The following is a 10,649-nucleotide window of genomic DNA, read 5'->3' as shown; positions in this document are numbered from 1 at the left end:
TTAATAACTGATAGCGAAACACAATTCTTTAAGTTTGAAAGTAAGAAATGTCCTTTGTTTCGTAGTTGTTGGCCTACAGGTCCCTAACAAACAGTCTTAACTGAATGAATTTGTCCAAGCATGTTAAGTGGTCAAGGGAGGAAACTTAAAATTCTGAACTGGAGGTGGAGAGGTTAAATTATCAAGTTTCATTATCTTACTACTGCAATTTTGTTTTCAGTCATTTTGAATTACTTTTTAGAGTGAACATCAAAGCAGACGAGCGAAGCCACAAACTAGAGTATCCACTGATGACTTCTTTGAGGGTTTTAGTTGAAGTTGAAATAGAGACCATTCCTGTCTGACACCTCCGAGACTTCAGCCACTCCCCTGCTTGAGATGCCTCTATTTAATGCCCGTTTAGCCTTTGTGGCCCTTAATAAGGTACACACTTCCACAGAAGCTGAGATTGAAGCCATTGTGGGGCCCCTCTTTGTGTCACGCCTTACAACAGACATCTGGACTCCTCTTCTGTTGCACAATTTCCAGTCCCATTCAAGTGAGACAAAGGAGAGCAGGCGTCCGACCGTCCAAAAGTCACTCTCCATCATGTTGGGCTCCTGCAGCCTGACATGGAGACAATGAGGTGGAGGGAGAAGAAGCAGTGGCTCTCAGGAACCGGTCTGGTCTGTGTTGGAGGAGGGGGAGTGAGTGACACAGAGATCATACCCCCAAGAGAGCCGTGTTTGTCCACAGGAGTAGGACTGAGGCACCAGAGGCTCCAGCGGGGGCCAGATTGTGCAGGACTGGGTGTGAGACAACAGCTGTTTAGTAAATCAGAGAGTTGGATGCTAAACAGCAAGACTGCAACGATCTGGAGCGGTGAAGATGCAGGAGGACTGTTAGCACGCACAGTCGACACTTTTCAGCAGAAGCGGTGACGACGGTGACGATGGTGATACTGAGAAAGCGATGACTATTGTGTTGGAGTGTCAGTTATTGAAAAAAATGGCAGACGTCAAGTTTATTTATAAAGCTCATAGTCACTCATTTTTGGCTTAGAGGGAAAATAAGCTGTTCTCAAAACAAAGCATGTGGACTAATCATCACATTGCTTGTTTTGTATTAATAATGCTAATGTAACACAACAAACATGCTAGAGACTGTGTAGAAGAAAAATACAGATCACACTCAAGTACTCTCCGATTGTTAGGGAAAGGGAACATTCAGGGACAATATAAGAGCAGTGCTGAGAGTATTACCTGGTTATGAAACTCATTAGATGTGTTCTGCTGTAAAAATACAAAAAAATATACATCATTAGGAACAATATCTGGTCAAGCATCCAAGAGGGCAACCCCATGATACTGGTGGATGGACATTAAAGATATAATACAGAAAGCCCCACACATGATCTGAGAACTTGGAAACTGGTTTATGCTAATGAAGGAAAAAAATACACTGAAAATAAACAGAATTTAAAGAAGGAGACATAGAGAAAAGATAAAAGTTTATAAAACACTTTTAACCTCACTGGCATTATTGCTGGTCTTTAAATCAACATTTAGATTTAAAAAAAGAAATGTACCACAAATAAATAAATACATCCAGAACCTTGCAGGGAAGCTTTCACTGCTATTAGTGTAAGTGCTTCAGCCCTACATTTCATAATTGCAGTCCATTACTGTACACCCAGGGTTCCCTCATTTGATTCACTTGAATAATTTCTTGTCTTTTAAGGGCTACACAGTGTACAAGACTTCACACTAGCATTGTTAAAATAAAACATTTTAGACATCCAACTGTAAAACTTGAACTACAATCTCAATTTAGCCTGAACCCAGCCTGCCCACTGTAGAGTAACCACCCTGTGGTCAATAAATGAATAAATAAATGCTTATACACATAAATACATATAGACCTATTAGTAATGTGATAATGTTATACTTTCATAAAATTAAGGCTCAAATATATTTTGTGGCTGTAGACATTTTTTTTTTTTTTTAACTTTTTGTCAAAAATGACTCTTTTAATAGTGAAGGTTACTGACAGGAAGTGAAAGTTGCTTCTTTATTTTTGAATTTGAGTCTAAATTGGACTTTAAAATCACATACAATTTCCCAACCACAAACTTTAAAATCTGTTATTCACGACTTCAGACTCAATGCTTCCTGCAGAATTGGGCTACTTTGAAGTATTATGAAGTGGGACACTCAGTGGAACTGAGACATCATTATTGTTATCAGTTTCACCTGTGCTTTTTCTACTATGACAAGTAAAAATGTCTGCTTTGAAAAAGGTCCATTACAGCTGCACACTCCCAAGGAGAACCACGATGCCTGGTAGGGTAAGTGGGCAAAATTTGGGATGAAATATCCTAAAGAATGGGAAAATGAAGATAAACAAAACGAAACTGTAAATACTTCAGCTTCAATGAGTTTCTCTCTCTCTCTTTTTTTCTTGAAAGACAGTCATCCTTCATGTCAAACAGTTAAGCTACAATGATTTAAATCTTTTCATATTATACATAGACTGCACATATGTGTCATATTATTTAACTGTTATGAATTAACAGGATATGGTGTTGAAATAAGGTAAACAAAATTGCAAATGGTAAATACGTGTAGCCTATGTTTTTATGAGAAGTTTATTACTAAAACATAGTGAAACAATGTGATGAGGTCTTTAAAATGATAATATATTGATAAAACACTGTATCCATTAACACAAGGCCATTTTGGGACATAGGAAAATAAGGGAAAACTGCTTTTATGATAGCACACTTAACATTTTTGGTGTTATTTTGTTGATATTACGACACATTTGGCAATGATAGCAATGTTGTTGGACTTGAAAAGCTGAAATGGTCAGACAAGAGGCATACTGTATTGGCTTTTGAAGAAAAGAACATGGCGAAGTATGTAAAAGAGGACCTGCTCTATAGATATAAATGGCTCTTTATAAGGTAACAAAAACATAACTATTCTTATTTTCAGGTAATAATAAATGAATGGAAACATGGATATAAATATTATATAGGCCTATCAGTTGTGCCAATAGAGAACCCCAGTAATGAATCCTAAAATGACTAAGCATTTCATCACCTCCAGTTCAGTGAAAAGTCTATAGTTTTTTGGATGGGCTTTTGGTTAGATGCCTTAAATAAGGTCTGTGGTTAACACAAGCAGAAGATACTTCTAAAGTTTTGTTCTACAACCTAAAATATGTCAGTAAACAGGTGACTCGTAAACTTTGATGTTTTTATGTGTCTTAAAAAAAGACGGTTGCTAACAAGTGGCTAAAAGAAAATACAGAACGTCATCACATCGAGCCACGCCGAACATGGTTTTACCATTGATGTAGTTTTACAGTCTTCTTGTGGGGGTCATGCGACCATAGTTTGATTCATTTTAGCCTAGCGTTAACTTTTTACTTCTGGCCATTACTTCAAAAATCCTCAAAGCGGTGTTCATTTGTGAAGATTATGTTGATGAACAAAACCTGTAAGCATCGTAATGATGCTTCCAAAGGCTTTTGCTTTTGTTTTCATTTATTCCATACATGGCTCAAGCATATTTACAGATTCAGTCATGTAACAAATAGGAAGTAGGACACTGCAAACCGTTTCTAAGGCACTGCTGCAAACAAAACATAAGAAATAGGAGTATTGACCAAAGTATATAAATGAAGCAAATTACAAATGTCCAGCGTTTTCTCAGTTTTGCAATCTTTCAGGCCCTGTAATGCTTGAATTTAATGTTCTATTTCAATTCTTGAATGCTTGTATTTTGGGTTTCTTTTGAAGACATTTACATTTATAAATGTCATAATTACTATATAGAAAGGGTGACTTGAGCTCCCGGGTTGGTCTATAGAAAAAACGTTATCCCTGGGGCACTCTATTTCCAGGTGAATATAAACTACTGAAAAAGTAGTTAAGAATATCATATATAATTTCTACCTATGTGTAGCCCTAAATACTACACATTGGACTTCTTAACTCAAAGTGCAAAGCTCAGTTTGATAACTTCCGTAACTACTTTAACTCAGAAATAACTCTTTTTATTTTTTTATTTTTTTATTTTTTTATTTTTATCTCACTGCACTGTGTTGTGTGAACCCATGCAGCTCGGCATTAGACCCACATGCACACACACAGGGCGCAGATGTGGTCCCTGTCTCTTTAAAACACTGACTCCTGGAGGTTGGCGAGGATTTGTTGCGGATAGCAGGGAGTGCGGAGCTCAGCTCGGCATGTGCGGCGCTTCATTCTCGCTCAAACTGACGCCGCAACCTGCAACTGGCCGGATCACAGCAGACAGAGGGAGCGAGAGGATTTATTTTATTTATGGCCGGGCTAAATATAGTTAAACCTCCTTTTTTGTGTGTTCTCAGCATCAGTGGGGCATTTTAGAAAGAAGTGGGCGTATGTGTGTGTGTGTGACCATGCGGGGATGAAGAAGTGCTGCTGCTGAGTTTTGTTATTAGGTTTCTCCGGGGCGGTGCTGCTGCTGCTGCTGATCCTGCTGCTGTCATGGTTTTCTGGGAGTGACACGAAAGTTTTTTTCGGGGGTGGGGGATGATTTTACGCGCTTGAAATATTCCAGCTGAGGTTCAGACTTTTGAAACCGGTTCAGTTTTTTCCCTCCCCGATTTTAGTTAAAAAACAAATCTTGGTGATATTCTGGAGGTTTGATTCATATTTTGTCTGGACTCTCAAGAGGCTGCAGACCCTTGAGAGCGTGGAGATGAACTTTGGAAATTTCCTTCTTGTGTCACTCATCACCATCGCATCAGGTAAGACATTCACATTATTAAGCTTTTAAAGGTGCCCTTCTCTCTATACACACACACACACACGCGCGCGCGCGCGCTCAGCCCATATGGCGTGACTGCCTCAGCGTGCATTTGTCTTATCGTGTTTTCTGTCCCCCCAGATGGATGTAAATGTTGTGTTGAGCTGGACACGTTTCCCAGACAGCTGTGGGAACATCTTCCCAACAAAAATTAATTGTCAACTGGAAATGTCATGCATGCATTCATCTGTAATATTTGGTGAAAGCCAAGAAGACGCACATTTTCTCAGAGCGTCCCCCCCTGAGCTCTGAGGTGGTCACAGAGGGAGTCCATTAGGCAGCAGGAAAGGTCAAATCACTGTAACCAAAGTGAAACCATTTAACTGTCACTTTGAGTTCAGCTGTGAGCACATAAACTCTCATGGACAGACAGTGTCATAGTCTGACAAGCCTCCACCTCCCACCCCCCCCAAAACATGGCTTTGAGGATGCACACATATTATCATAAAATGCTTTTAAAAGCTCACTTTGATTACCTTTGAGAAAGGGATTATATTTTTTAACCATTGCTCTAATAACAGATTACATTTCTGAGCCTTAATCCATACCCCAAATAATAGCAGGGCTCAGAAAAACAATTCATGAGAGTGCAGATGTTTTTTATTCTCAGAGTAATTGATGCAGCATTTGATAGTAAATCGTGTATTAAAGGTCTGAATGGTGTTGTTCAGTTTTAAACTTTGAGTGAATTAAACACAGTGGATATAAAATGAAATTATACTAAGAAATCCCCAATGCTGTTTTGCACTAGAACCTGACAGATGCTGTATTTTTGAGACCATTACATATAGAAACATATTGATTTTTTTAACAGTTTTAAAATTTGAAAATAATACATCAGCTGATGTTAATTTAGTTACACAAACACATAATATACACAGCATTTTTCTCATGCACAAGCACGTGGTGGTATGATTTCCATCCTGCTGGTGGTTTCATTCATGTTATGCTACCATTTAATGCCCAAACAAAAACAAATAGTAAGACTGGTCGCAACAATGCAGGATTTGAAATATTTTTAAAAAAGAAATGCACTCAACATGTTTGTTAGGCCTGAATATTATAAAATAATCTGGTGAGAAACATAATATAAACAACACTTGTGTGTTGTTTGCAAGAAAACTCCATTTGGCACCACTTTTTTAACTTGCAATTTTTTAAAACTTGCAATAAAAGATTGTAGCCACTTGGGAGCAGTCATTTGGAGTCGTGTTTCTGGCAACCCCACAACTGTGATTCCAACTTTAACTCTGTTTTAGTTCTGTTTTTGGTTTCTGCCCACCCCCCAGGGAAATATCAGTCTCTTTAGCAGCTAAATGCTCCACTATGTTCACCAGCTGGTCTCTAACTTTGTCTGTCTGCAATTGTGTGCTGGACAGGTGGTGTACAATGAGATTTTAGAGCTTTTTTAATGTGTTTACCGCTGCTTAATTGCTGTTAAAAGCAGGTATGGTGAACCAAATTAGTAGTTGCGGCTTGTAAAACCAAAAAAAAAAGTGAGCTGAAAGATGCTAAAATGCTTTGTAGAGCTGAGGAGAACTGCAAAGCGCGCCATGTCATTGTTCTGACTGCCCAAAATTCTGAGGCTCCAGTAGTTCAAAAAAACATCCCATTAGACCAAAAGCCAACACCCCTAACTCTGAAGTCCTGTTTCTCTTAAATGCACAGTCTATGCAGTTAGTTTCAGTTTTCCAGCAGCTTACGAGCCGCTGTACACGGGTGTTTTTATAGAATTTTTGTGCTGTTTGCCAGCGGTGTAAGAGCTGTTGATCCAGGGTGTATTTACTGACCCTTCACAGAGTTCACGAGCATCATATGTGCCAATGTTCACTGGTGTTTTTACAGACTTTTTGCCGTATTTTGCAGCAGCGTTTTAGCCACTGATCTTTGTTTTTCCAGTGACTTTTGTACCACCAAACATGGGTGTTTTAAGCTAATACATGATCTTTTCCTAACCATAATCAACTGTTATTGTCAAATGTAACATATCTGGTGTTTACAGAAGTGTACAATGCAAACATTTTTTTTTCTGGCGATTGCTTTGTGTAACCACGGGGGAGTGTGTTTAACAGGCTGTCTGAGAAAAGGGCTTTCAGTCCAAGTAGACATTTTTTGGACAAACGGAGCTTTGGAATTTGGGCCATTGCAACAATGGGCAGTCCCCACTCACTATAAGCGACCCTTTTCACATACATGTAGTCATGTGATCCATTGTTCATATAAAAATATTTCTTATAGCAGCTCTAAAGAATTGTGACAGTTAAAAGACATCAGTCATCTGTTTGTGGACAAACTTTGACATCTTCATTTTTAAATTACCTCAATCACATCTTTGCATTGCAGTACTGCAATTTCCCTTCACCTATTGGCTGACTGAAATAAGCTAATAACAGCTGATTTATCAACCTGGCCCATTTCTCAGTCTGGCACTATTTTACACCTTCTTCAATGATATACTATCATCTGATGATAAATCCTGAGCTCTGTGACTTGTCCTGCCACTTGCTCGATTTCATTATTATAAACTGGTGCCACCTCTCAACATTAAAGGCACTTTTCAACACCCACACCATCTGCCTACATCCATTAATGTGGAGTGGGTATTTTCTCTCATTCCCACCTCTATTATACTGCACATACCTGCAGGGTGATGTGTATTTTCATAAAAATACTTGAGAAGAGGATTCACACAGGCTTCATGACCTCTGCAGGAGCTGTGCTGAAACAAATCCCACACTAGTGGATTTTATTATTATTTATGTTTTATGTCTAAAATGTAGGCATTACAGAGAGATATGTCTCACTTGTGTCCAGTCAATAAGTTCTTCTCTGTTGGTCTGTGGGGGTTTTGTTCGTGTTTTCTCAATCCTCTGTGTGATTGTGAGCTGAAACAACAACAGGTCTCTATTGCAAATTGTGTTCCATTCAACACAGCAGTCCTTTTCTCTCACGCACAAACCAAACCTCAATTAAGACGGCATCAGTGTCTACCGTAATGCATCTCATTGAAATGCCAGTTGTCTTGAGCTGTATTCAGCTTGTTGTGTGCTCAGCGTGGAATTAAACGATGCTAAACAACCCTTAGCTGGTTATTTGTGTCCCCTCCGTCCTCCTGTTCATTACTTAGTGACAAATATGGCTGAAGGCTGACTAAAGCCTCTCACAGTCCCTCTTGATGAAACAACCGTGCATGATGAAACCACTATGTACCTCATGCTTGAGTCATGTTGCCGGATGCTGATGATGCCCCTCTTCTGGTACAGTTGCTGATGACATCATTTAAAGATTAGATTACGCCCGAGGAGGACAGTTGCCAAACAAAGGCTCAAAACGTCCAGACTGTTGCCAGAAGAACATCAAACCTGACTCCTCCGCTTTGAAATTCAGTTTGCTGTGGCACGTTATCGCCCTCCCGCAGAGATTACTTGGCAATGCCACAAGAACTCCTTGAATGTTTTTGGCCTTTTTAAGTATGTAAATGAACTGAAATTGAAAAAGACACGAGTAAATCTCAGCAGACAGCCACCAGCCCCTCAGACAAGCTGCCAGCCTTCTGCTACTGTCTCGCTTTAACTTGTAAAGTTACTCTGCCTGTAGATAGTTTGTGTTTTTCACCAGATATCAAGCAGCCAGCTCAGACAGGTCCAGCTTCTCGTATGCACTTCGCTCAGAGCCTGGCTGTCGCTAAAAGGGACCAAAATCTGAAGCAAAACAGATCCTGCCCTCTGCGGCTTTGTTGTTTTCACACATTAGCGTGACAGCGGTACACTTCTGCCCCTGGGGAGGATGCAAGGTTAATATTTTGAAAATACTAATTAATGAAAGCACCACTTGTTATGTAATGCCGCAGCTAGGAGCCAAGAAATGCCAAATATAGCCTGAATCAACAGAGTTTTCAAGACGTGATCTTGATAACCCTCCGGCTCTTCCCCTGCCAACTATGTGTGTTAGATGAGGCAGAAATGTAGGGGATGCTGTGAGCAAACATGTGGGTGTGTGTCTGAGTTTGCAATTAGGACCAATGCGATTGCTTGTCTATCAGAGCTGCATGCAGCACTAATGGGCATCATTTGACTGTGGTTTCTCGCTTTCTCTGGATTTTTTCATTTGCTTTGTGAGTAAATGAAGAAATTCTAACAAATTAGAAGCAATCATGACAATTGCTACATCTGATCATCCTCACACACGATCACATCACAATGGGTTGAGTCACAGAAAGTTCATAATAGACAAACAGCACCATATATACAGGACAGTATAGGCTATAGGCTGGGGGAAAAGCCAACAACACTTGCTGGTATGCATATAAATTAAAGCGGCTGTAAAAAATATTTTTATTATAGCAATGCTTTTAAATAACAATGTCAAAGGGGTTTCTTGCAGCCATGACCTCACAGAGAATTATCTTTTGAATTTGCAGCTCTTGGTGGCTTTTGTGGAGCTTTATGTCTTTAGTTTCATCTGTGCAGCTCTTCTGACCACATTTTTACTGTTTTGCCTCATTCTCACTGCCCTCCCAGTGTTGTATTCAGCAGCAACAGGCAGATTTTTCAGCAAAAAACTCAAAAGTGACTGCTTGCTACCTGCTCAGCACCAAACAGCAGACAGACACACTAAACAACTCACTGTCAGGGTTTTTAGTGTCTCAAAACGTGACAGAGGTGGTACCATCCTGATCATGCACACACACGTTCATGTGCACTGAGCCTCCAACTGGCTCAAGAAAACACTTTTAACAAGCTACATATTTTTGGATTTGAAAAAAATTAATGAGCTATGGCCAAATGTAAAATGGATACACAGTTGTTTCTATAATGTGAATTCATTGATATTAAATGTTCAACCTTTGTCACAGCAATATTTGTTTGTGTACCAAATAGTGTATCATATGATCAGGATGAGCTATATTTGAGACTGAAAATATGACCACAAACACTGATATACCCAATATCTTATAAAGAAATTTTATTGTGTTGGCAAAATATTATTCACATAAATGTAGATCTCCTTCTGTATTTGAAGCAGTTATAAAAGACAAAAGATTTTTAGACCACCTATCCTTTTTAAATATAGTTTAATTGTTTTACTTCCTTTATTGAAATATTTGCTTTAATCAGTAGGTTTTATTTGGCACTCTTGTTCAACCACTGTTTGCAACTGCAACTATGAACTCTGACTGACGATATAAAAACTTTAATCAAAAGGCAGGGTAAAGGAGTTTTGTTTTCACTACTAGCAGAAACATTTTTGGCAATGCCTTTCTCAGTGCATTGAGCTGACTACAATAGTGCTACCCCAGCATCATAATTCCCTAATCGCTGGCACAAATGACAGAAATCCATCAAGTGCTTTACTTCTGAGAAAATATTGGTGTTCATGATGATACCTGTCAGAGTTTTGCCTAAAAGATAATGTTCCTCTGTAAATTTTTTCCAATAAGTTTTTCATGTCAACTTAAAAGGTGATATTTCATTGTATTTGTTCACAAAAGTGGCCAAAAAAGAAATTATTACAGATTTAAATTCAAGGGGCTCTTCATATATAACAACAAGTGCAATACTGAGCTCTTCCAATTGTGAACAAACAGTACTTTTTTTTTTTTTACAGAAAGTTGGTTCAAATCACAGCAGACTGGCATAGTCTGCAAATGTTTTGTTTATTTACATTTTAACAAAAATGTTGTAAACAAAGAAAAAAACACTTGGTTATGGTTATGGAAAAGATCATGTTTTGGCTTAAAATACCTGGTTTTGTTGCCACAGTCGGTGTGGATGGACATGTCCTGCTCTCTTGCTGAAATAAAACCAGTTTTTT

The 10,649-nt window shown here is 38.8% G+C and overlaps 1 protein-coding gene across 2 annotated transcripts in view; it reads left to right on the top strand.

Annotated features, from left to right (window-relative positions):
- The first annotated feature begins 4,213 nt into the window (after positions 1–4,213).
- Positions 4,214–10,649, top strand: part of LOC121943012 (roundabout homolog 2) — a 70,653-nt gene continuing 64,217 nt past the window's right edge. For both annotated transcript variants that reach the window (XM_042486367.2, XM_042486366.2), the window contains exon 1: positions 4,214–4,776. In XM_042486367.2, the coding sequence (XP_042342301.2) occupies positions 4,728–4,776 (49 nt within the window). In that variant the 5' untranslated portion in view covers positions 4,214–4,727. The remainder of the gene's footprint in view (positions 4,777–10,649) is intronic.

The sequence above is a fragment of the Plectropomus leopardus genome, chromosome 6, assembly GCF_026936395.1.
Source record: "Plectropomus leopardus strain MGB_pleo_1.0 chromosome 6, ASM2693639v1, whole genome shotgun sequence".
Lineage (NCBI taxonomy): Eukaryota > Metazoa > Chordata > Actinopteri > Perciformes > Serranidae > Plectropomus > Plectropomus leopardus.
The sequence above is the reverse complement of the archived record's forward strand: the minus strand, read 5'-3'. Positions and strand labels throughout refer to the sequence as shown.